The sequence below is a fragment of the Rhinichthys klamathensis genome, unplaced genomic scaffold (assembly GCF_029890125.1).
Source record: "Rhinichthys klamathensis goyatoka isolate OS25496 unplaced genomic scaffold, OSU_Roscu_1.1 h1tg000036l_1, whole genome shotgun sequence".
Classification (NCBI taxonomy): Eukaryota; Metazoa; Chordata; class Actinopteri; order Cypriniformes; family Leuciscidae; genus Rhinichthys; species Rhinichthys klamathensis.
The window spans coordinates 8,003,123-8,031,114 of NW_026606584.1; the positions used below are offsets into that span (position 1 = coordinate 8,003,123).

The following is a 27,992-nucleotide window of genomic DNA, read 5'->3' on the forward strand; positions in this document are numbered from 1 at the left end:
GCGGGGGATTTACAGTATTGAATTACACATCATCCCGCTTTATAAAGACCCAATGCACCATTTCTCCGTGAATATTAACACGACCTTACCTTTTCACTTTCTCTTTTAAAGAGCGTAAACAGTTATTTTGTTCTTCGTATATGGTGTGATTTGTGTACGCACAGACCGAACATCCCTCCTGCAGTTTTAGTTCAACCTGCAGAATTTTAGGCAAAATGGCGACATTGTAACAGATGGAGGACGAAAAAAAGGAGTGTAATCAAGTACCATGACAAACTTGTCCCATGTTATAGTGTCATTCTCTGGAAAGGTAGGTTTAAAACTTACAAACGTCTTCCCTTGCCGGATGTGTGTTTAACCGTGTTGAGAGATGAGTGCGCGATCGGTACAGTGAGTCCTTGCATGGGCACGAGAGCTTATAGACGGGCATCAGGTATGTCAACACCGTGCCAGTCACGGATCTTGCAAGCTAACATTTCACCCCTCCGCTGTCACGCAATTGCTCTGAATGGTATTGCATTTGGGGGAAAGTTGGACGCCTTTCTGCCATCTGAGCGTTCTCGTTTCCCCCCTGAAAAACACTTTATACACACTTTTACAAGGTGGGTGTCAAAATCGATCCAAAGCGGTGTCAGTCACTGGATGAGACGAGCCGTTTTTCCGTGTCAGCGGGGAGTTTGTGTCGCGGCCTCTAGTCGCGGGTTTGACACTTGAAGAGCGCAGACGTGTTTAGACGCTCTTCATGAAGGCGCTCGGCGCGACCTTGATTGGAGGGAATCTGTTCGCTACGCGTTTGCGCACCGCGGCAAACAACCATGCCGCCAGCCTATTGCTTTCTCTTGAAAACCACAGTCGATCATTTTGAATGGTACTTAAAAATAGGCCCTATTATGAAAGATTCTTGCATGTCCCCTGAACTTTTAATAGCTGTAAACGCACATTTTATAGGCCTAGTCTTTTCAAATGGACTGATATTTGTGTGGCCTACTGTATGGCGTAGACATCATTATGATAAATTCTGCTTTACCTCCATTAGTTCTAGACTTGCTGATGTACAAAGTCTGTTTTGCTGCATGACAACTTTTTGTGCCGAAGTAAAATCCTGCTTTAAAGTCACAAATCGATTTTTTTATGCAATAGGCCTATTGGAGTTTTATTATAAATCATACAGTATGTGCACATCATTATTGTTATTTTTTAATTCATGTGCCCCCTCGTAATCTTTTATCAAAATAACTTACCCTTAGCCTGGTTAAAACCAGTTGTAACTGAGTTATGGTCTGGCAAAGCGTCATAGTCAAATAATTTCCAGAGGGGCGTCACCAACGGACGTCGCGGATAGACCTAAAACCAATCAGAGCGATGAAGGAGATGACGTATGCAGAGCGGCAGACAGATCTCCGAGTGTTGTTCTTTGCTCGGTTTTTAACAAAAAGGAAACGTTCAAATCGCTTAAAACAGACGCGATAGCTGATTCGAACGAGTGATGTTCGACGGCGGCATCCACCTTTGTAATGTAGGCTACAAAATCTGCTTCAAAATCCCAGCGCTGTCGTCATCGTGTAAAGCCCGCCCCAACGTTTCTGATTGGTGCCGCGATTTCGGCGGATTGGAAATGAGCTTGAATGAGCTCTTTGCCAGACTAACTTTCAGAGCAAATCTAAATTTGCCGGAAGTTGTCTGGGTTTTCCCAGGCTAACTTACCCTCCCACTTTCAACAACATCTCTTCTCTGATGACGTGTTCACTGGCGCAAGGGCGGTAGCAATGGGGCGATTATGAACGATTCGTTCATTTTGAATGAAAATTTAATATGACTCATTATGAGTGATTCATTCATTTTGTGTCGACCGCGCATGCGCAACATCCTATAGGTTCTGTACAGGAAACATAAATGATTAGTTCACCTCTCAGGTCTTTGGGTTCGGGTCCGAGTCGTTCGTTCATCCCGTGACAGCCCCATAGAGGCTATGCTGTCTGTACCAGAAAGATAAATGATTAGTTAACCTCCTGAGTCTTCGGATCTGACTCTTCTGAGTCGTTTGTTCTTTTGTCACGTGACGTGACGGCGTATTGGATACAGAAATTAGTTTTTCAACTCGTACAGTTACGTGATGTGTTTCTGGTCCCAAATTTTGCTTTTTTATTTCTTACAATTTATAATTTTTTTAATTACTGTCATGACGGTTCTTTTCCATAACATTGAATGTGGTAGCCTAATAAAGAATTTGTAATGCTTTAAATTTTATCCGTATGATGTGGAAAAAACACTTTGATAAAGCAAATATATATATATATATATATTTATAATAACAACATACAGTTACGTGACAAAAGAATGAACATCTCGTACACGAAGAATCGAGAGGTGAAGTAAGCAATTCTGTTTCTGGTACAGGATGCAAAGCTCCGGACCGTGGATGTGATGTGACAAAACAACGAATGACTCCGATCGGGAGGTGAGATAAACTAACTGACTGACCATCTAAGCAATGAATTAATCGTTTCTGTTTCCCATAATTTGGCCTTGGCTGCATTATAGTTTTTTTTCTTATTCGAAATGCAGTATTGGGGATATTACTTTTTTCAAGTAACTAGTAAAGTAACTCATTACTTTTAAATTTACAACATAACGTCTGAGTTACTTTTTCAAATAAGTAATTCAAGTTACTTTGTTTTTCCATTTATTGACTGACAGCTCTCCTGTCCCCATGTTGAGAGAAATCGTGAGTAAGTGCAGAGGTGTTGTGTGTGCTGTGGGAACATGATGGTTATTGTAGTTTTAGAATAAATGTGAGCAGGCATTTACTCATCTCACAGATTCAGCTTTACTCAACATTAATAAAAACAGTGAAAGGTAATCTTAGAATATTACGCAAACCAGCAATAATTCAATATATTAAATTACACAAATATACTTTATATAGGCTATTTAATCTCACTTTATTAGCCAGTATCTTTGATGCTGACCTTCGATGATCCACTTCAACCATACTAATAAGCAAAAATGACTTTACATAAACATCACATTTGAGTTTCATTTTTTAAACATTTTAATGCTGAAGTAAGCGTGTTGAACTTTCATCTCCTGCATCCTATTCTTCTGCAATCCAGAATGGCAGAACAAAACAATTTTTTTTTAACTGCGCCCTCTACTATACAGGCATTGATTTTGCATTTCTTTCAGCCTGAGGCTTATTCATTTCACTTTTGATGTGAATGTGTCTTTACATTTGCCAAAAATGGAAAAAATGTTTTGCTGTTATTAAAAAAAAACTAAAAAGCAAGCTCACCCAGGTGAGAAAAAGTAATGCAAAAGTAGTGCAACGCATTGCATTCCATTAAAAGTTACTAACGCAATTAGTTACTTTTTTAGGGAGTAACGCAATATTGTAATGCATTACTTTTAAAAGTAACTTTCCCCAACACTGTAGAAATGTGATCAACATTAAGTAGAATTTGTCTAACGTAAAATTAAAATTTTATTCTGCTAAAATGAACAAAATGAACAAAATTACTTGGAAAAAAGATTTGTTAATTTTGATGAACAAGATTCAAAAGAGCCGAGTCAGTAAAATGATTCAGGTGTTCCGATTACTTTTTTAATGGCCACAGTTGTATAAAATCAAGCACCTAGGCATGCAGACTGCTTCTACAAACATTGGTGAAAGAATGGGTCGCTCTCAGGAGCTCAGTGAATTCAAGTGTGGTACCGTGATAGGTTGCCACCTGTGCAATAAGTCCATTCATGAAATTTACTCACTACTAAATATTACACGGTCAACTGTTAGTGGTATACTAACAAAGTGGAAGCAATTGGGAACAACACCAACTCAGCCACGGAGTGGTAGTAAAATCACAGAGCAGGGTCAACACATGCAACTTTCTGCGGAGACAATAGCTACAGACCTTCAAACTTCGTGTGGCCTTCAGATTAGCTCAAGAACAGTGCGTAGAGAGCTTCATGGAATGGGATTCCATGGCCGAGCACCTGCATCCAAGCGCAATGCAAAGCTTCGGATGCAGTGGTGTAAAGCACAACGCCACTGGACTCTAGAGCAGTGGAGATGTGTTCTCTGGAGTGACTAATCACGGTTCTCTGTCTGGCAATCCGATGGACGAGTCTGAGTTTGGTGGTCGCCAGGAGAACGGTACTTGCCTGACTGCATTGTGCCAAGTGTAAAGTTTGTTGGAGGGGGATTATGGTGTGGGGTTGTTTTTCAGGGGTAGGGCTTGGCCCCTTAGTTCAAGTGAAAGGAACTCTTAATGCTTCAGCATACCAAGACATTTTGGACAATTTCATGCTCCCAACTGTGTGGGAACAGGTTGGGGATGACCCCTTCCTGTTCCAACATGACTGCGCACCAGTGCACAAAGCAAGGTCCATAAAGACGTGGATGAGCGAGTTTGGTGTGGAGGAACATGACTGGCCTGCACAGAGTCCTGACCTCCACCTGATAGAACACCTTTGGGATGAATTAGAGTGGAGACTGCAAGCCAGATCTTCTCGTCCAACATCATTGTCTGACCTCACAAATGTGCTTCTAGAAAAATGGTACAAAATTCCCATAAACACACTCCTAAACTTGTGGAAAGCCTTCCCAGAAGAGGTGAAGCTGTTATAGTTGCAAAGGGTGGGTCAACTCCATATTAAACCCTACAGAATAAGAATTTGATGTTATTAAAATTCATGTGCATGTAAAGGCAGATGTCCCAAATCTTTTGTCAATATAGTGTATGTCACAATGGGGAAGAAAAAGACTATCACAACTTATGTTTTATGCCGACTTTTTTCTGCCCTAGCTCTTTGCTAACTACATAAAGTTTCAGTGTTTTCATTTGCTCTCTAGTCAGTTACTCGCAATTCTAGACTTGCGAGCCATAAAGCTGTGTGACTTGTCAGCTGTAACTCAGAGACTCTCTACCTACACATACAATTTCACCTTTGATTATTTATTTAATAAAAATAAATAAACTGAATAGATTAAATAATATCATGTCAAAGAGTGCTATTGGTTTGTATATCATCAGCACGGCTGTTATTCATCCACATGACTGTAAATGTGATGTTTATGTTATTAAGAAATGTCAAAAAGTAAAATCAATAAGTAAATAATATCAATTCATTTGCTCTTGAATTGAAAGCAGTGAACACAGATAAGCGGAGTGAAATATTCTTGTGCTGTTATACTATATAGACTGGTTGGATAATGAAACTGGTTTTAGATGACAGTAATTGTTTATGTTGTAGGGCATTCCTTTGTGGCCAATACAGCATAAATGTGTCTTGGGAATGATAGATACAAGTCCTGCCAGTGGCCAGAGGGATTTTGAGCCATTCCTCTTCCAGAGCAGTAGCCAGGTCACTACATGATGCTGGTGGAGGAAAAAGTTGTCTAACTTTCTCCTCCAAAATACCCCAAAGTGGCTCAACAATATTTAGATATGGTGACTGTGCAGGCCATGGGAGATGGCCAACTTCACTTTCATGTTCATCAAACCATTCTGTCACCAGTCTTTCTTTGTGTATTGGTGCATTATCATGCTAACACAGGGCACACCCTTCAGGGTACAATGTTTCCAGATGGTCCTCCAAAATGGTTCAGTAGTCCTTGGCAGTGATACACCCATCAAGCACAGTTGGAGTTGGGAATGTTATGATATAGTTGGGAATGTCATGATAAAACTGACAAACAGTTTTGGTGGAAACAGGAGAGTTGAGGTGCACATTTAATTCTGCAGTGATTTGGGAAGCTGTGGTTTTATGTTTTTTGGATACAATCCAGGCTAGTACCCGGACATTCCTCACAGCTTCCTGTTACTCCTGTTGGTTCATACTTCGTGGTGGAATGCTGACATTACCCTGGATACCATAGCTCTCGAAACACCACAAAGACTTGCTGTCCTGGTCATAGATGAGCCAGTGAGATGTGCACCAGCAATCTGTGCTCTTTTGAGCAATATGTCTCCAATTATATTGGGTGAATTGCAATATTTTATGTACAACTGTGCATTGCTCTGCTAATTCAACCTTCACACTCTGCTGTTACTGGTGGAATGTAAAATCAGTGAAGATTGGCCACCAGGCCATGTGTATGTGTGTATATATATATATATATATATATATGCGTCAAACCTTCAACAATATACTGGCCAGTGTTTCAGTTTCATTCTCCAACTTCTGTAAATATATCAGCACACTTTGAATTCTGCTTGACCAATTAGAATAGAGGACTGAAACTAGACTTTGAAGTGCTTTGAAGTATGACCCAGGTTGTTGCTTTGTTGGTGTTTCGGTGGACTGTTATTGCAAATGTGTGACTGACCCTTGTATTGAGTTGCATAATTGTCTTCTAGTTTTTTTTTAAATAAGATCTAAATACCCTTATTATTGATCATTAGTTCTTTGCAACTCTCTGTTTTCTCATTCTAAATTATCTAAGCATATGTTCACAATGAAGCTATTTTTACACAGATATTAATGCTTTGTTACCATAGACACTGGATAAAGGGGCCCAGGAAACACAAGGATAATTACTTATTTGTTTTATTGGTGTTTACAAATAAAGCGGATGGCAGATGTTTTAGTTATTATCATTAAGGTGAAGCACCATTACAATTTTAGTTTCTCAGATTTAAGCAGATTTAATGGTCATTTCCCCATTAGAATAATCTCTTTACTATTTATAATTTAAACAACAATTAAAAGAAAAGAAAGTTTTTTTTCTGTACTTGGTTTTTGATAAGTAAGCTGTAATGGCTGTTTCAATGTACAGCTGCTTAAATATTGATTTGAGTTTTGGTTTTAATTTACTTGTAGAGTCTGTGGATGTCTGAATGAGCAATATATTCCCAGATGAGCGATCAATTATAAATTGATGCTAAGACAGCGATCCCTTGGAAATATTTCAGTATACTGAATCTTGAGATTGACCAACCAGTATCAAGAACACCAGAGAGCTATAGAATATTATAATGCACACTAATACCCCTGAAAGCCCTGTTGTTGTTTTTTTACTTGAGAAAAACTTCCAGTTAATTCAGTTCATGACAGAGTCCTATCTAAGTCCATCCGTATTTAATAGTAGTAACCTTAATATAATGTAAACAGCAGTCTTAACAGAGATTTAAGAGGAAAAAGATCTGATTACCAAAGCTAATTGAAGAAGGTCAAGACCAGGAGCAGGGCTCAGGCTGATGCAATCTGCAACCCACTCTCTTACAAATTCATAATTAAATCCTGTAAAGATAGATTACATAGCATGAATAAGTAAATGAAATACTTCATTTCACACAAAGTGATTATGTGTCACTCAGCAAGGTCAAATATTTGCACTGAGACGCATTTGTGGAATGTGCAGAATGCAAAAAATCGGCCCCATCTTGCCTGTTTTTGCTTGGCTCCCAGTTCACAGTGTTCTAAATGAAGACACAGGGGAATGTTTTAATGGAAGTACACTGGCCTGAATTAGCAAGCCAGCACTACTGCAGCTGGGCCGGAGAGATATTTCAGTAAGCTGTTGATCTAGCCAGAACATGGAGACCTGCATAAATCTATTAGTGGAAGAGGCCAAGAAAGAGAGAGAGAGAGAGAGAGGCCTATTTATGTTATGCTATGACTATAAGCTGCTCATTCCATATCATTTAACCTCCAGCATGACCTCTCATTACAGCAGACTGATCTCATGAAATGGCGTATGTATGACACGCCAATTCGTATTTCCATTTTTGGCGTGCTATCAACACGCATAATCGCTTTTCAGCGTGTTTATCAACGCCTTTGACTTAACGTTATATTACTGTATTATGCATATAGAAATATATGACCTACCCCAACCCCGTCCCTAAACCTACCCGTCACTGGGGTTAATACCATTTATGAGTCTTCTCCTACCATCCTAGGAAAAGAAATATCGCTCCACAGATGTAGATATAGATTTTGCTTCGTTTCGCTCGGACATTTAACGGCGTAGACATACACGCGGAATCACTCGGACATTTAATGGCGTAGACATACACGCAAAAGATTTCGGCGTGGACATACACGCGGATATTTCAAAATGCGTATAGATAACACGCCACTTGAATTGAAAGTGGCGTGTATGTTTACGCAAAGTCATGATGTCATGTTGCATTACAGCCACCAGACTCATTAGTATATTACAATGTAATGTGCTCTACTACTTAAATGAGATGTTGACCTTAAGGATTAAGGGGCTGAGTTTTGGTGATCTGATAGATAGATGGATAGATAGATAGAAAAGTTACTTTAAATTGTAATACTATTTTTGATCAAATATCTACTTCTACCACTGTTGTAAGCTGTTGTAGCTTATTTTTTTACGGCTCATGCTTTAGTAATGTTGTCTCTTGTGCTTTCTCACGCATAATCTTTTTAACCTCTTAATATGACACGTCTAATACTTATAATAATAATTGTCTGTGTGTCTATAAGTTCATGTTGCAGGTGGGTTTACAGGGAGCCACAGGGTGACAATGTTTTGAAAAAGACTGGTAGGGATCCCTTATGTTGTGTTCGGGTCATTTTGACTAAAACTTACTGACTTTGCTCACACAGGGTATAACTACTTCCCAATAGACACAATTTTCTTGGTACTCTTCACCAGGGCATCGCCACACATGCTGGACACCATCTGAGCCACACAAGTTTATCTTAGTCTCATCAGACCACAGGACATGGTTCCAGTAATTCATGCTCTTGGACAGGTTGCTTTCAGCAAACTGTTTGCAGGCTTTCTTGTGAGCCAGCTTCAGAAGAGGCTTCCTTCTGGGACGACGGCCATGCAAACCGACTTGTTGCAGTGTGTAGCGTACGGTCTGAGCACTGACAAGCTGACCTTCCGCTTCTGCAACCTCTAAAGCAATGCTGGCAGCACTCATGCGTCTGTTTTTTGAAGCCAGCTTCTGCACCTGACGCACAGCACAAGGACTCAACTTCTTTGATTGACCCTTGCGAGGCCTGTTCCAAGTGGAACCCATCTTTGAAAACCTCTGTATGACCCTGGCCTGTACTGCACTCAGTTTCAGTGTGTTACCAATCTTCTTATAGCCTAGGTCAACTTTTTGGAGAGCAACAATTCTAATTCTCAAATCCCTAGAGAGTTTGTATGGTCCTGTCAAGCAGACAGAAACATGAACATGATGAATAGGACATGTGGCTTTGCATGGTTAAACGACGTACAGCTATTATCACTTAGGGTGTACTCACTTTTGTTGCCAGCTATTTCGACAATAATGGCTTTATGTGGAGTTATTTTCAGAGGACAGTACATATGTACTGCTATTATACAAGCAGCACATTGACTACTCTAAGATATATCCAAGTTTCATTTTTTATAGTATTGTCCCTTGAGAAGATATACTAAAATGTTTGCTTAAATGTGCAGGGTGTACTCACTTTCATGAGATACTGTATGTATTAATTTATTTACATAATCATTTAGTGTATTTTAAGTTTTCCTCTGTATTAAAGTTAATTGCAATGATGAATGTTGTTTGAAATGTCATTAAAAAAGATGAAATTACTGACAGAATTAGGATGGAAACGGTGAATGTAAGATTTGTGTCTTCCCTAATGTTGCTGGAAAGCTGGAGTGACAGCGCTCTGGCTGTCTGTACACAGCACCAGGGGTGTGTGTAATGTTCCAGATATTTGGTGGCATGTCTCAACACCTTGAGCTGAGGCACAGATGTGTGAACTGCTCTGATACTATAGCTGGGTGTGATCACCAGTCAAATTAAATCAGAGCTGTCAGTTACGCTTGTCAGAGGCATACTTCCCGTCAGCCTGTAAACCTGGCAACCTTCATCTTCCTCTAGCAGCCCTCCAGAAAAAGGCCAAAAAAAGGGGAATCTGGGTATAATGTTGTGTGAGCGAAACTGCCAAAATAATTTTGTGTAATTGGACAATGATCCAACAGAATCGAGATGATAGTGCGAAAAATGTTAACCTGTCTGCGTTCTGCATTCAAAAGATAGCTTTGTCTCTGAAGTTTGTCTTGGGATGTGTGCCAAAATTATTTGACAGATGCGATTGTCACCGGTTAGTCTCGTTCCAAGTTGAGAGCTTGCCTCTCTCTAAGCGCAATTCTCACAACTTTAAAACAGTTATGGCATGGGTGTCCCAGCAGTCAGTTATCCACACTCTGGATAAGCAAATGAGAACACCTCTTCCTATTAAAGACTTTATGAGGGAAGTTACACATGTAAAATCTTTCAGCTCACCAAATGCTACAGACTGCATCTGCCTCGGGCTCCTGATCTCACACTGATGACTTCACCACTAGGGGCCAGGATTTGATCACTAATGCTCTGTGGGGTGCTAAATTTGGTTACAGTTAAACATATGAATGCATCTCTCTGAAGGTGCAGTTACTGCTCTGCCAGTCATAGTCTGTTTTAAATAATCCTAGTTGTATCAGTATGAAATGTTGGTAACAATTTGACAGTGCTTATACTTAGTCTTATGAACAGCTGACAAATACATGGAAAATGACAGTGTTGCTTGGTTTTTTTTGTACTGCATGATAATAGGTCAATTGAACATGCTTGAGTGAAATTGTGTCTATCGCAAGTTCTCGTATAAAAAAAAAAAAAAATTACCGCAGAGGAACACAGTCCGTCGGAACAGACGTGTTTGTAAGCGCCTACAAGAGATTCCAGAATCAATAGGACCAAGGCCGTAAGAATGTTCTATCGACGCTGAAGGGTGTCTCTTACTGAGCACCAATTAACCAAAATTAAATCCACTGTTTCTATTGATTGAAAGGGTAAAGGCAAAAGTTTGCCTGAGAATTAACTGTCAAGCCCCCCAAACCTTTTTTCTTGCGAAATCCTTCAAGGTTGTGGTTCACCAATCTCATTAAATTTTCCAATTATTCCTGGAGTTGGATGTGATATTTTAGAGCTTTGAAAAGAGGTTGCAGGGTGATGTGTGATTATAGAGCATTTCTGTCAGGAAGAGATCACTGAATTACATGTGGTATTAAGAGACTAGATGAGAGTGTGTGAATGGTTTTCCTGTGCAGTCATCACATATAGTGATATTCTGCTTATTGATGTGTTGATCACAAGCAGGTTCTAAAACTTAATTTGTACAACCACATTTTGAGTAAGGCCGTAAAATCAGAAAATCCTATTGTTTTATATATATACAAATCGTGAAATATTTGAAAACTAAAAAATCATGCTTGAAAGGAAAAGTCTTTTACTTTTGTCCTCAAACACATAAACACAACCTTTTTTAAAATATTTAGTTTTTTAGTTTTTTCCCCCCAACTTTTTTCCTCTTTCCTTTTTTCTTTTTTCTTAATTTATTTGTCTCTTTTTTATATAGGCTATACGTATATTTCATGTTATATAGAAATGTGTGGACTAATGTTATAGAAATGTCTGGACCAATGGCCAGAGCCATCTGTTGGTCATTAGGGGTAGTGACCAGTAGGAAATACTGATAGAGCCAGCTAGTAGGAGTGTAACAATATATTGTATCACAATATATCACAATACAAAAATGCAACAATATGTATCGTGGATAGTGACATAATTGTATTGTGTATAGTTCACCCAAAATGAAAATTACTGTGTGAGAAATTATTTTGGGTGTTTCTGGTGTCAGTACTACATTAAACTACTATAGTGTTGAATATAATGTATGATAATCCAATGGGGGGTTATTTGTGGGTCCTGATAATGCCAAATGTCTTATGTTTCCAGTAAAAAGTGGCCTACATTAATTTAAATATACAGTATCTCACAAAAGTGAGTTCACCCCTCACATTTCATCAAACATTTTTGTATATCTTCTCAAGGGAAAATACTATAGACATGAAACTTGGATAGATTTTAGAGTAGTCAATGTGCTGCTTGTATACTGTCCTCTGAAAATAACTCAACATACAGCCATTATTGTCGAAATAGCTGGCAAAAAAAGTGAGTACACCCTAAGTGAATATGTCAAAACTGTGTCCAAAGTGTCAATATTTTGTGTGAGCACCATTGTTATCTAGCACTGCCTTAATCCTCCTGGGCATGGAATTCACCAGAGATGCACAGGTTGTTGCTGGGTTCCTCTTCCACTCCTCCATAATGACATCACGGAGCTGCTGGATGTTATACACATGGCACTTCTCCACCTTCCGCTTGAAGATGCCCCACAGGTGCTCAACGGGGTTCAGGTCTGGAGACATACTTGGCCACTTCATCACCTTCACCTTCACCTTCAGCTTCCTCAGCCAGGCTGTTGTCATCTTGGTGGTGTGTTTGGGGTCGTTATCATGCCGTTCGGCACAGTTTCTGGAGGGAGGGCATCATGTTCTGCTTCAGAATGTCACAGTACATGTTGGAATCCATGTTTCCCTCAATGAAGCGCAGCTCCCCAGTATCAGCAGCACTCATGCAGCCCCAGATGTAATACCAAATTTAGCATTTTAATAAACAGTATTTTTTTTTGTTAACCTTTTATCTTATGTCTTGGAGTATCGCAATAACATTTGTATCGTGAGTTCAGTATCGTGATATCAAATCGTGACATGAGGGTATCGTTACACCCCTACCAGCTAGTGTCTGAAATATTGTTATTATTATTATTATTAATTGATTTATTGGAGTCTTCGTTTTATTGAATTTAAGTAAATATGATCCCTTTACACCTTTCTGTGGCGAAAGGGAAGCAATTTGAATTTCAAATTGTGCAGATTAAATCTGTGAGACAAAGTCATATTTAGCTGTTATGCTGAGTCCCACTTGCAAACAGATTCCATAAAAAAATAAGCATTAAACCTTGACATTTATTCCAACTTGATACTTTAAAAATATATATTTTTGATTATTTAAAAATCAATTCAGAATTGGTATTTATTTACATAGGCCTATGTTCTGAAATGCATATGTTTAAACCACACTTGTTTGTTTGTATAGTTCAATAGAATCTTTTAAGATATCGTCTTGCACCACATTTTGTTTCATTTTTGGTTTGGTTTGCTGCATTTTGACTTCATTGAGTACAACCAGACGGTACACTAAGTAAAGTGGCTCCGGTGCCCGATATTTGATAAGAGCACATTAATTGGAATAAAGAAGGAGGGCCTCTTCTTCTGTCTTTTGTATACATTTACTGTTATACTCATTAGCTTCCCGTCGTCTCCCAGCTAGCATCTTCTTTACAGCCCGCCGGGAGTCTCTCGGGAGGTTATTTACATCTCTCCATGGGGCTCTCTCTCAGGCTACCAAGCACACCCCCTACCTCTCCTTCTGCATGCATTCTACCTCCTCTTTGATATGTTTGGGAGTTGCTCTGATTGAGTGGGGCCCTGGTGTTAATGACCAGTCTGGATGCAGCTCCGCCCCCCTCATTCAGCTTTAATAGATGCCATTGACAAGCAGCAGGGACTGATAAAAATGTGATGATTTTTTAATATCCTAAGGGAGCCTGTTCAGGGGGAGATGGACCACAAAGTGCAAGCTTTGCTTTATGCGGTTAAGAATGGGTCGTTTTTTTTTCATTAGCAGAATGTTATTTTAGATTAAGTTTTGGTTAAACAAAAGTCAGTGTGAATGTGTTTACATCCATCAGTTTAGTCCTGATTTAGACAGGAATCCTCTGCCACTATTTGCCCTTTTCCACTTTTATTATGTTGCTCATGTCTTATAGCTTGCACGGCACATTACGTTTTAAGAAAAGGTAATAAGAGTTGTTTCATCCCGAAACCTGCGCCGCTTGACATTTCTCCAAATTTAAGCGTATTGATGTCTGCTCGCTTAGACCCGATCCCGTCCTCAGCGTGTAGACAAGCGTTGACATTGACATGCTTTCATCTGATTGGTCACGTGTCTTCAGCAAAGCGGCAGTGACAAAGTTAGCTTTATTCTTTCACACTACTCAAGCAAGACAGATGTATGCGAGTATGCCCTCGATCACAGCGGCAGATACGCGCCCGTGCAGCCCCGTCATATTTAAATCAGATCTCCAGTAATCATCACATTTCACATGAAGAAAAATCAACGCCGTACAACAGCTAAAAAAGCGCCTGCAACTCATGACCTGAGAGGAAGTATATCTCATGGCATATTGCTTTCATATTTTACACAGGATAACATGCAACAATCAATGTTTATTTTTCATCAAGAGATGTGTTGCCGCGTAAAAGTAGCGGAATGATGCAACTGCCAGAAAACTTTCGCCTCCTTTACGTGACAAACTCTTTGCATCATTCTTTAATGTGAGATAGGCTACTGGTGTAAAGGCCTGTCGACCTGCGCTACTTCGCACCCACTGCCCAGCTCACGAGAAAAGCGCCCTCATTAAAACTGAAACCCCAGACCTGCTCAGCTTTTTTCCCTCTCTCTTGCTCCCTTTTTAAATAAGAGAAGTTTTAAACTGACAAAGCCGCGGGAAATCCCCATCAGACATCCCTCCCTTAATCCGTCTAATTTTGAAAGGTATTGTTTAAGGCTTCAAAGTTTATATGGTTTAATCCTCCTCTAACACTACAGGGCAGCAAATGAGGCCATGTCAGCAGCTCTGGCATCACTAATCTACTTCACACAACAGAAAATCCTCCTTCTAGATAAGGTTGCATAGGTTTCCTGTGAACTCGCCTTTTGATGTTCCTTACCTGCTATTGAACATGACTTCTGTCTTAACCCAACTGTCACTCACTCCCTGTCCCCTTTTATCATGCCCAGTGACCCCCCTTTCCCCTCTCCCCGATCCTAAATCTACCATCAGGAGGAACAGCCATTTCACTTGCTCTATTTTAAGAAAGAGTACTGAGGAGAGATGTGTGATCGAGTCTTTGAGAAGGCGTTCTTTTAATTTGGGTTGAGGAAGGATGTGTTCTTTTGTTTTGAAATCCAGAGCCAAATTTGTGTGGACCGTTTTTAATCCGGGTTAGTTAACAGAGTCGCAATGTTGCATCACCTTGGCTATGAATTGCAACCTCTGGAAAATGCAACTTTTGCAGTGCTGTGGCAACCAATACCTTAGAGTTGGCAGCCTGGGCTCCTGGTTAAGTAGCGGTTTGTTAGACACAGAGGGAGAGATGGCTAAGGTAGCTGCCCCTGCACTCTGTGGAGATTGTGTATTGAAGCAGATTTATTGCTGAGCTCTCAATTTCCACACAGCGTTCAAAAGAAATTGGATTCTTGCCACTCTCTGCGCATCTTAGTTTCTTTTCCAAACGATGGGGAAAGAGGGGGGGAAAAACAAACACAAAAATGTTCAAGGGTTGTAATGTATGGTACCTGTATTGTGTGCAACATATGACAGCTATCCGATGTATATTTGCTTTCCTATAACTCAGACAGTACAGCAGCATTGTTTATGTGGAAAGGTTAGAACAAAGGTCAAGTTTTAGATGTTCCATATTAAACATTAAAATTTGTGATTTATGTGCATTAAATAGTCAGACATGTTAACTGAGACCTCTGAACTTAATTTTTAAATCCTTTATTTCATTATTAATCAAAATATAATATGTATGAGCGTTCCCTTGCAAAAGATAAATAAATAAATCCTTCCCAAAACATCTCTTGTCCCGTCAGCGGTAGCATGTGCTGTGAAACCCAGCAAGAGTTTCCTCCTGTCACTGCTGCTCTGTGTGTTAAGGAGACTGTTTGAGTTGAAGTCAACGCTTTTCCTCAACATGGCAAGAGAAGAAGAGAAAGACAGGCTCTCCTCAGTCTCTGTGAGGTGTCAGGTTGAATAGCTACCTGTTTGTTTGCTCACAGCTGTGCTTTGTTAGTCTCTCACACTTGAGAGGCGGCTTCATAAATTCACAGTGTGTCAAACAAATCAATAACTCCCATTAACCGAGGAAGATTCTCTGCTCTGTACTTGAGGGGCCTTGGCCTTCCTTCTTTGTTTAGATGTGTTTTTTCCTGTGATAGAGGAAGAAGGGTATGGGGAAAAGAAAGACAGGTAAAAGAAAGAAAGAGAGAGAGCGTAATGGATAAAGTGAAATGGAGTTGGGCATGTTGCCGATTCACATAGACAGTTAACTGCTCAGAATAACTTCTCACACCTGGTCTTTCTGATTTTTGTTGTAGTCCTCTCTTTTAGGGGAAGAGTCTAAAGGAATTATGAGAGGGTTAGAAGTGTTTGGGTAATTAATTTCTGTCTCGTCACTTGCATGCATTAGGGAAAAAAAATACAAAAGGAAATTGCAATATCTACACCCTCCTTCAAGAAGTTATTTTTTAATAGAGATTAATGCGAGTTCTGTCTAATATTTATAGAACATAGTTTATGGTTCTCTGCATTTGTAGTACACCATATAATTGTATTCTTGGAACATAAACTTTCAACTTTTGGCCTTTTGTCATCAACATATGAGTCTAGTAGGTGGAAAAAAAAGTTGAAGACACCAAAGTGGAACGTAGCAAGTAGTTTGTATTCTCCTATGATTAATAAATATCCAAGAAAAGTTTACCTTCTGGGGTTCTAGAATAATATGTAATGATAATATGCAATTATCACCTCTTATTTTTTCAGCAGTAACCTCAAGATGAGGTGCAACTCAAGTGTTAGAACAAGTGCTGATGGAAAGAATAGGGGCTGAGAGAAAGAGAGGAGAGTGAGCACATGACATATGTGTGTCGTGTAAGTGTTAAGTGCTCTTTTACTTGTGCAGTTAATTTAGTCTGATCACAGGGGGACCTCCTCTGATTCATTGTTGTTTGTGAATTCAAACATGTTCATTACTGAGCATATTTCAAAGAGGGAAGAAAGAGAGTTAGACCGAGATTGAGAAAAAGAGCTAATCGCTTCAGATTGATCTCCGCGCCGAGCGTAAATGTATTTAAGCTCATAATCCTTGTAAATAGCTTCCAGCAAGGCAAAGGCAGCCTTTTAACATTGACTAAATGAAGTAAATAGAAGCGAATGAATTTTTAAAAGACGCATTGCAGTTGAACCCTGTTTGTTATGTATAGAACAGATCAGTGTGGAAACTGGAAGCTAATGAGGCCTGTAAATTTAAAGCTAAAATCATATTCTGAGGCTTTGCCACCCTGCTGTTTAGGGGTTTGCAGTGAAGTTCGTTTTTAAATGCAGAGCGTCTGTTCTCCCTCCGAAAGCCCCTCACACCCCAACAGATGGAGAGAATATGGAGCTCGGAAGGTTTACCTAGGAGGTGGTAACAGTGAAGCCACTCATTAACACTGAATTTAACACTTCGTTAGCAACGCGGCTTCCTGTTGAGAGCAGCTAGTGCTGAATGTCAAATCCTCAGAGCATACACTGTGGCCTAGCAGGACAACAGCAAGCCTGGGCCCCTTTAACACACCCTTTAAACACACTCCTGTTGTCCCACAGGTGTCGAGCTGCTGAAAACCATCAAATATAATTAGATTGGCTGATGACACCTGAGGTATATTTCTCTGGCTAGTCATGAACGGGAGCGTTTCTACCTGAGTGTGTGTGTGTGTGTGTGTGTCTCTGTGTATGTTTGTGCAGTGTGCCAATTTGTCAGGTTTGAAGCAACAACAGTCTCGTGCTGGGATGTGCTTTGGCACCATCAGAGAGTGATAAGACAGAATAATATGATCTTATTGGTGGTGTGCTTTGTTCCCATGGAAATTGGTCAATTTTAGCAGGCGGCTGAGAACTTTGGTGAGAGAAACAGGAAGGTTAGATCCCAGAGGTGCATTCACATAATTAAGCTTCCTCACCAGGACTTCCAGGGCTAACATTGGGGTGTGTTGTGAAAAGAAGCGTTGACAGTGGGTGTTTGGGATTGTGGCAAAAAAAAAGTCGGCCATCTTCTTTAGGCCACTATTAGTTCATTTTAGAAAGCTCTAAATTATTTGATGCTCCTGAGGTTCTATGCATTTATATAAAACAAATAATTAATACATGGATACGTACATTAATGCATGAATTAATTCTTTTATGTTGATTGTTTTTAATTTCTGAATTAAAAATCATTGAAACGACTGTTCTTATATCATAATGAATTATAATATTTTAACAAAACTGCCTTCAGCTGCTTATTAATATTTGAAATCATTTTGAGCAGCAAAAGTTATGTGGTGCAGCCTACAAGGTCATGTGCTCCAAACAACATACAGAAATATGCAGGGAAAAAAAAGATGCAACCAGAAATTATATCATAGAGAGGACCTTCTTCATGAATATTCTTGATATTTATTCTTTATAAAAAAAAAAAAAAAATCAAAATATTTCTTGAAAAGTTTAAAAACCACATGAAACCAACATGAATACAAAAAGTACTTTTCTAAGAACTTGGCCTTTTCTTTATCAAGGACACAGTCCAACATGTCATTGACCCCTAAAACAAGTTATATGGAGATTTGAAACTGATCACTTGTCTCTCTTTTACAGATCATCTTGCTCCGTTATGGCGGCAGTAAAAGAGAGCACAGAGGAAGACAAAGAGGTAGAATCTTCCTCTGACATTCAAGAGTTGACAAGCACATCTTCTCCCAATGACAACAATAACAACTTGGATCCACCAGAGCCCCTGCCCTTGGACAGTCCCCAAAACCCTTTAAATGGAGTCCAGCCGAACCCATTTGTCTGTGGTAGCATCCCTGCTGCCCCCAGCACAAACGACTCATTGCCTTCAGGAGCACTTGTTAATGGAGCTGCTTCACACTGTACCTCAGAGGAGTCCTGCGTCCACAACAAAGACGCGTCCCCTCTGCCCGGGACAGACACTAGCCCTGAGGTGTTACTGCCTCCCAGTGAGCTTCAATCAGACACCCGGCAGAAAGCAGAAGGGTGCGCCCTAAAAGTGCAGCCCGCACGGGCCTCATCTGAATCAAACAACAGTGACGGTGAGACCCCCCTAGATGTGCTGGTGGGGGAAGGCTTGGATACCAGGCCAATCAGCCGACTGTTGGCTAGAAAGGGAATCAAAACAGGGTGCTTATGGGACTTTGATTCTGAGTTGTCAGAGAGTTCTTCTGATGACTGTGATGGTCTAACTTGGGGCCTGCAGGAGAAGTTCATGCGGATACTGTTGAAAAGCAGTGTAGCAGGTGATGGGGTAAGAACAAAGGTGGAGATTGATGGGGCTCCTCCTGCCAACCAAAGGCAGAGGATGCGTAAAAAACGTACCATGGAGAGGGCTGACACTGGAGGACAGGTTTATGATGGCTTTGATTACGCATCCCAGAATTCCCTATCTGACGAAGACTCAGATTTTGAGTCGTCCATTAACAAAGAACATGCCTTCAGGAAAGAGCCGGAAAGTTTGAAAGCATATGCTGGCTTGCGCCTGGAGAAATTCTGTGACAAGTCAGCTGCCATGAAGAAGCTAATTTCAAGCGAGAAGGAAGAGAGATGTGATGAAGGCGGCAGCGACATAGAAACAAACACCTACATGGGTGAAAAATCGGCACGGTTAAAGACAGAGACAAAAACAGACGAAGAGCTTTCCTTCTTCCCGTGTTCAAAGTGCAACGATAATTTCAAGGAGAAGAGGCATTTGCATAGGCATATGATGTATCATTTAGATAAGAATAAAAAGGTGAGACAGGAACACGTTCCCCGACCCTTTATATGTAGAGAGTGTGGGCGTTCATTCCGAGACATAACCTCTCTGCAAAAGCACATTATAATCCACCAGGTGCGGAGGGAGAGGCTGATGGAAGAGATTAAAGGTTTCAGTAAGATAGATGTCGAGGGAAGAAGATCTTGTCTTCAGTGTCCCCAGTGTGTCTTTGGAACGAAATGCCCCAAAACTTTCGTCCATCATGGCAAAACTAATGAGAAGGAGAAGTTGTCTTATAGCTGTGAGGAATGTGATCACGTGACAACAACTGAAATGGAGGCACATCAGTGTACAGCTCACCACACCACATGTGGCAAGACTGGCAACTCTTTTGTATGTCAAAATTGCACATTTAGAAGTATGAATAGATATAGTCTCAGAAAGCATGTGGAGCTCATCCACGGGCAGCCATATTATGAGAATTATGAATCTCAATCACACCGCAATGTAGATGATCACATTAAATGTTTGTTTGACCAACCTAAAACCAAGGACTCATCTTTACTGATGCCAAAGATTCAAAGCACAGAGAAGCGGTCTGTTAGGGACAGAGGTGAGCTGCCCTTTAGGCCCAATGGCTCAGCTGACCTTAATGTGAGAAGCAAAGAAACACAAAAAGCCTGTGACGGTTTCAGCTCCTCCCTGATCAAATGGAGCCCTGGCAGCCCTGCAAACAAGCTGTCACCATTCTCACTGAGAAGTGACAAGCCAAGCAAATTATCCCCTCTGCCTACAGAGAAAATAGACGTGACTACAGGTCTCCCATACGTCGAAGAAGACAATCAAGAATATGAAAGTGCTGTCTCCGAAAAGAGGACAAAATATCTTTCCAGCTTTGACGTACATCTTACAACGAAAACAGAGATCGTGAGTAAAGCAGCCTGTCTGAACCCTGGCACTGAGAGCCATCCCAAAGATCCTTCAACTGGCAGTACTTTAGCGCTGCAAACGCTGAGGCACAAAATACCGTCGAAAAGAAAAATGTCAATCCCGTATCGCAACACCCATGCCAATATTCCTCATGTGCGTCTTCCAAAATCTGAGCCTGAGTCTCCACAATGGGACTCTACTACACCACGAGAGGGAGATGACAATGAAGGTGCTCAGGATTTCAGCGACTGCACCAAAGAGTCTCCGGATCAGTGTAATAGCAATACCTCCAGTGAATATTTCATCCCTCTCCACAACAACATTCTGGACTATGCCAATTATACTAATCCAGACAATTGTAGAGTGGAGGACAGTGACGATATTTGTACTTTTATAGTGAAGGATGAGTGTGTTGAAAGTATAATAAGTGAGGATGACCCTGGTCATGTTGTTTATCAGCAAAGCGATCCTTATGCAGAGTATATTGTCAACCCTTTGTCTTTGGTGGGCAGGAAGTGCTGTCCCTACTGTCCCGCAGTGTTCGAGTCTGGGGTGGGCTTGTCTAACCATGTGAGAGGACACTTGCATAGGGTTGGGCTGAGTTATGATGCTCGTCACGTGGTGTCACCTGAGCAAGTGGCATCTCAGGACCGCCAGCCTCGCATACGCAGAAAAATTCCCTCAGTGAATCGCAGAATCAGAAAAGGTGATTATTGTTCACCTTTCCTTGTTCAAGTCATTGTGATTTTAGATAATGCTTTCAAGCTAAAATCACACATGCATAACCCATATTTATGTATGTGTACAAACATTTCTACATGTAACTTATTAATTTAAAGTAATTATGTGCTTTCATCATGGCAGATAAGCCAGAGTCTAAAACCGAGCACACCTGTCCCCTGTGCCTGGGCTGGTTTGACACTAAGACCGGCCTCTCCAATCATGTGCGGGGTCATCTGAAGCGGATTGGCAAGCCTATTTCGGGTGCTAGCAAGTCACCTCTCTGCATTCTGACAGAACTTCTTCAGGATGAGGCGGAGTACATGAACATTATGAGGGTGTTTGGTTCCAGACCGCACTTTTCAAAACCTTTTGTCTCTCAAAAGTTTGCCAGCAGTGATGGACTGTTTCTTACATCCTCTGGCATTCCCATGAAGATCCATCATGCCACTGGCACACCAGACGAAAGGCAATGGACTATGATCAGGAGTCCCCAGGTCAACAGGGAGAGGAAGAGGACCAATAAGGTCCGATCTAGCACTTTAGAGGATCTGCTGGGAAATAGGAAAGTGGATCAGGAAATGGAGGTCGAAGGCCACTCAGAGGATGCCAGTACTCCTTTGACCATCTCCTACACTAGTGGCAGTATATCCAGATCACCATCTGTGAAGCTGGATCCTACCTGGAGCCAAGGTTAGGAACCACACAATCACTCAATCGTGTAATTTGCTGTTATCCAGAAAACAAATTAAATATTAATTTACATAGGGAAGCCCCAGTAACAAGGTTCAGTAAAGTGTCTTTATTTAAAATTTGAAAACATTAGTAGTCTCTCTTTTGAAGAAATGGCCCTCAGCCATTAATGATTAAATATTATATTTCTAATTATGTTTTCTCACCAAAAGCTTACATTTGTGTAAGTGTCTCTGAGAAATAGAGGTGAACAGGTTAATAATTAGACACTCAATCAGTGACAGAAGTTTTTTTTTTCTCAACTAAGATACATAATGTTTGAGTTGATTAGCTTTCCGTGTTTGTTTAGAGATACTGCATTTATTTGATAATAGCATTAAACAAACCAACAAGCCACTGCAAATATGTACCTGGACTTCCATAAAAAGTGATAGTTCACCCAAATATGAAAATATCCCAGTGTCATGTCTGTTTTATGGAAGCATGTTTCTGCCACTGGATAAATATAAAAAAGATAATTATGACTTTTTATCAAACAATTTAGATTTTCTTGTTCTTAGAATTGTGAGATATAAACTTGCAATTGCGTGAGAAAAGTATTAATTGCGAGAAAAACACAATTCCTCTAATTTGCAAGAGAAAATAGTCACAATTACATGTTTTATTTTTTATTCTATGGCGGAAACAAGCTTCCATTTTGTCCAAATCAAAATCATGTTATATATATATATTTAAACACAAAAGGAAAATGAAGTATTCATTTGAGTATGTAAAAAAGAAACCTTGAAACTGATTGGGTTACAGCTATTAGGGGTTTATTGAGGGAAAATTATCACTGGATAGCATCTTACAATTTTTGTTTGTTCCTCACACAAATATATCATACCATTACTGAAGCTTTGAATATAGCGCACAAAGTCACAATTTTCTTTTGGCAAACAAAAGACAATACCTTACTTATGTTTAATTACAAATGCCCATTTAGCTTCAATTTTAGTGGTTGTAAAATAATTAGGCTTGCAATTGGCCATTAATTTCTGTTTTCTCATGCATTGTGAATGGACAAAGAGAGCTTGGAAGTACCATTGATACTGAGCAATTTTAGTAAAAACAAAACCCCTCCATGACAAGAATCTTTTGCCTGTTCACTGACAGCTGAGCGTGTGATCTGTCTTGTTTCGAGTGATGTTGAATCAAAGAATCTGAGAGTGACAGACAGGTGAGGTTTCAGATATCTGGGTCACAATCCAGCATTGAACATTCTTTATTCCCACAACATAGGGTTTTTATTGTTGTTAGTCTTTTGTTAATAGTTATAGCCCTTGAAGTGCAAATAATAAAGTAGTTTAAGTGCTATAGCATTGATTTGAGATAATTACAGTAAGCATGGGTAGAGATGATCAATACAGTGTAGCATGACTGCACAGCCTTGTTTCACAGCCGCTCTCATATGTTTTTCCACCTCTACTGCCTTCATTATTTACAGTGCACCTTAAAACCCAATTTCAGTCATACACTCCATATTAAATATGTATGACAGACGCCTCATATTTAAGACAAAGTTCTCTTCCTGTAACCTTGAAGTTGCCAGTTGATTCCATTAAAAGAGAGAGGGAACACAAGATTGAGAGTGCAGGGTAAAAGTTTGCCACTCATTGAAATATTGTAGCAGGTACAAAAAGAATGAATGTCATCAAAAGTGGCTTTGAAATTCAAATGTAAAACGCATAGCTCTCTTTTATGTACTGGAAACACATCAGCTGTATTTGCACATCTTTGTTTCATGCGTACCCAAATAAAACTCTCATTTCATTAATAGTAATAAAAAAACAACTAATTAATGGAGTTTCACAATCAAATTTCTTTCACAGGTTGTCCGTTTTAATTGGATAAACAGTGATTAGTAAATTTGATTTGATTGATTTGATTTGATTCAGCCAGATACATATAATCAGGTCTGTTGCTTTATGTTTTGCTAGAACTCTCTGATTGAAGATGGAACTGTTGAAGGAAGTTCACTGAGGCCAGTTAGAAAAAAAGGGACATTTGTGATTTTCAGAGTAGTTTTGATAGATACACCTGTAAATGGTGACTTTTAAATTGTGATATTTTTTCTTAATCAAATAAGGCAAGCCTATTTCGGGCACTGGCAAGTCACCTCTCTGCATTCTGACAGAACTTCTTCAGGATGAGGCGGAGTACAGGAACATTATGAGGGTGTTTGGTTCCAGACCGCACTTTTCAAAACATTTTGTCTCTCAAAAGTGTGCCAGCAGTGATGGCAAACTTGGACATTGACATGTTCAGTAATGAACTGGTGACTCTGTTTTTACCTGTCAGTGTCTGTGAAGGAGTTTGTAGGCTATTTCAATAAGAAACTGTCATCTCGAAAGGAGTTTTGTGTATGTCCTTTTGTTACTATTACCCAGAGTGACCAAAAGACCATGACTTTGGTATTTTTCCATCTTCCATATGTTTGTATTAGGGCTATCAATTCAACATGATTTAGTACAATTGATTAATAAATAATAATAAAAATAATAAAATTGTCCTATTATCAGAACAATACAAGAAATAAACTTAAATGCAAATCATATTTTTGATATGAACGAGTTAAAAACCATCCACAAATGACACGTTATTGTGTTCAAAAACATAAAAACAGAGTGCCATGGAATGGAACATAATGTTGGGGTCTGGAGATGCAGTTTTGAAACCTTGTTAACTTTCCACAGTGTTTTAAAAATGTGGCACTTATGGTACAAGATGCTGAAAAAACAGCATCCTTTTGACATCTACATGACCAACCATTAAAAAATAGTGCAGACAGAATGTTGAATATTTGCAAACAGCATTGCAAAGTTGTGTGGTTGGAACGACAGCTCTTGAGCTGTGGTTAGAAGCATAGTTTCTTGTTTGCATGACATGTGGACTTAATAAATCCTTATCTGGTTCCTCAAGTTTGGACACATTTAGACAATAAAGACACAAACACCTCAGGGAATTCTTGCACCAATTCATCAGTTTGCTCTTTCAACAGAGTAAACGAAACTACAGGTGGAGGAACAACTTCTCTCCACACTCGCCTCCCTGTCAAATTATTCCCCAGAATTAAAGAAACGCCATTCACAGGTGATGATGGACGCACTTCAAGGGTCACCTCTCCTTCAACTAAATCCGATTTTAAGTTAACTCTGTGCAAAGGAATGGACAAAGTCTGCAGCCTTATCCCCCTTATTAATCCCCCTATTAATACAAAAAGGAGACTCTAAAATGAACGAATCAGATGCCCCAGTATCTCTAAGAATCTTAACTGGTACTTTGTCAATGCCATCAGGTATCACAATATAGGCGAAATTTACAGAAGTGGACAGTGTCTCTACTAATAATGTAAGAACAACCAAATTTACCTTTTTACCTCACGACCTCAGTTTGCCTGCCAAGTGCCAACACCGGACTTTACATTTTTCCAGTGTCAAAGCAATAATGGCATTATGGCAAACGTTAACATCAGATTTTAATTTTAAATCATAACACACATATATAACACATTCGTTTTATAAATTTACAGACGAGCCCCCATTTGTAACAGCCGGCTCTTAGGCTGCAACAAAAAGTAGATCAGATGGGTCAATTTCCTTAAAAAATAATTTTAATTAAAAAATATATAAATGTAACACAAACAAAGAAACGTGTCAGGGCCGGGCAGGACACTCAGCATAGCGCAGACCGTCGAACTCCATGCCGGAGACGATCACCCAAAACAATCCTCCCACATGAACTGTTTCAGCAACATTTAACTCGGCGTCCAACAAGTGTCAGGTGTGTCGGCCACGTCCCCTCCAAGCGGCACTTAAAAACACACACGCACACGCACAGCCTAGGCTGGGACGTCACACAGCTGTAGATTTGCATTGACTGGACACATTTCATCTGAAAGTACAATGAGAGGAGATGAGTAGTTTCAATCATTGCCCCTAAAAAACAAACAAACAAACAAACAAACCATCAAACTGATTGCAGATACTTGCTGAGAACATACAGTACGACTACATGTCCTCCTAAACAGAGTGCACAGCACAATCTTTATTATACGAAAACAGATGGAGTGGGAGGTGATGACACTCAGGGAATCAGTTTTATTTTCTTCAAGCTGCTGTGTTCCTTTTCTAAATTACACACTCATGTAGCCGTATAACCATGCTTTTGCTATTTATAGAGCAGTCATGAGTGGAGTGCAGCTACAGAAAAAAAGCATGAGGTCATCTAACTGTTATTTAAATACTCGTTAGCTCAAAACTTTTTTATTTATGTGTAATCCAGAGAAGTTTGCAGCGAATAAGAAGATCTGCATCCACTGCAACGCGACGTTCCACAGCGCTGTAAGCCTGTCCAATCATCTTCGAGCGTATGCGCGACGGAAGGAAATCGCCTTATTAGAAGGAACAAGTAGGGTTTCATACTTGCTCTTCCAATCTGTTCTAATTTAATCATCTGGCCACTCAGCTTTTCATTGATTATAATTACATCGTTTGTTTCACAGCATATGATTGTAAACAGAAGAGGCCGAGATCAAGGCCTGGGCCAAAAAGGAAGGCGTTTTCATGTTCACACGCCGTCTCTGAAGTGATCTACAGAATGACCTGCAGGTACTTTACAACACTCCTCTACTTCATCACCACCACACTCTCTCCAACCAGCTCTCATATCTTTTCTTTATTTCCCCCAGGTTCTGCGATCTGATCTTCCAGGGTCCTCAGTCAATTCAGGAAGACTGGATCAAGCACTTGCAGAGGCATCTTATGCACACGAGTATCCCCGGCATGGGTGCAGGTATGGTGGAGGTTTCAGCGCTGTGTAAAGAGCTGTGTTCCCCATCTCCCCCCGAGCGCCTGCTCCTGGATAAACACCCTCCTCTCAGTCTGCCTGAGGGGGTCTCCTAAGCCACGTTTACACACCAGCTACGCTCACTGTACACCTGTTCTGCACATGTTCATAAACATATAATACTGCATATGCATCTCTATACGAATACAGAATAGAAATATAATATAAATGAAAGATTTTCTTCTATTGCATATTATTCATTTTTCTCTTAGTTTTATTTCCCGATTTTATTGTATCGATCTTCGGTTGTTCTTAAGGGCATGCTATTTGCAACATAGATTTAGAGTTCGGCTATATTTAGATCTTGGATGTGCACATTAGGCAGTCTCTCGCTGCAGACTGCAGTTCTCAGCTGCTGTGACTTGCAAGTCTAAAATCCAGCAGCTAGATTGTAGAAACTATCCAAATCATAGAATTCAGAGGTCACTGTTTAGAACATGGCACTATGATGATCAAGATCACTTGATTTAATGCTATTTACTGTAATTTTGCTGCGCAAAGTTTATTTACACTGACAAAAACACATGTATAACCAATTTTTAAGAGAGTATATTAACATTATAATATATCTACAGTAGTGCTTTATTTCTGGTTTAAAATGCTTATATTTACTCTTATGCATCATTTAACACATTAGGGACAAAAAATCATATTGCGGATAAAACATGTAACACGCAATCTTTTATTATTTTTGTTTTCAATGCTATTATCAAAGAAATGAACTGTGAACTTTATGAATATATCAATGATTATTTTTCAAAGCTTTCTAGTTGTTTAGTAATAGTAATATCATGGGCAATACTGTCATAATGCAATATTAATTAGTTCTATCTATATAATGTCAAAAAAATGTCATTGTTCTATATTATTGTTGTAAGTTGCTGAAACCTCTGCAAATGCTATTTTTGATCATCATTTTATGGTGCTACAATGTAAGGTATGTCACACAAATGCATAATAACGCAACTAATTATCATGTTTTACTTTAGGATACTAAAGGGAATCTTTACCACTCATTCTTTCTGAGGTAAACGATTTCTTTGCATTTGATTGTAAATAAAGCTGTTGGTAAAGACCAATTGGAGGAATAGTCCTCCATGCCTTGGTCAGCCCTTCAAATAGTTACCATGTAACTATGTACCATTACTTGGTGATGATAATGTGCAAGCACATACCGATCAATTAAGGTATACAATGTGTTAATGAGCCGAGCAAGCGTTAACACGTTGTATTTATGTCTCTGTTAAGTCACTAATAGCCAATTAAAATGTAATTGTGATTTAAA

General features: G+C 39.7%; 1 protein-coding gene across 1 annotated transcript; it reads left to right on the plus strand.

Moving 5' to 3' along the window:
- The first annotated feature begins 90 nt into the window (after positions 1-90).
- On the plus strand, positions 91-27,992 carry znf644b (zinc finger protein 644b). The gene is made up of 6 exons (XM_056246240.1): positions 91-310; positions 18,364-21,113; positions 21,272-21,820; positions 26,144-26,269; positions 26,364-26,469; positions 26,550-27,992. The coding sequence occupies exons 2-6, from the start codon at positions 18,380-18,382 to the stop codon at positions 26,761-26,763; spliced, it is 3,729 nt and encodes a 1,242-aa protein (XP_056102215.1). The 5' UTR covers positions 91-310; positions 18,364-18,379; the 3' UTR covers positions 26,764-27,992.

Bases quoted from the DNA above. Each gene is read 5' to 3' on its own strand.
- znf644b (XM_056246240.1), top strand. From the start codon at position 18,380: ATGGCGGCAGTAAAAGAGAGCACAGAGGAAGACAAAGAGGTAGAATCT. The intron at 21,114-21,271 runs GTGATTATTGTT...TCATCATGGCAG, and splicing joins GAATCGCAGAATCAGAAAAG to ATAAGCCAGAGTCTAAAACC. The intron at 26,270-26,363 runs GTAGGGTTTCAT...TTTGTTTCACAG, and splicing joins CGCCTTATTAGAAGGAACAA to CATATGATTGTAAACAGAAG.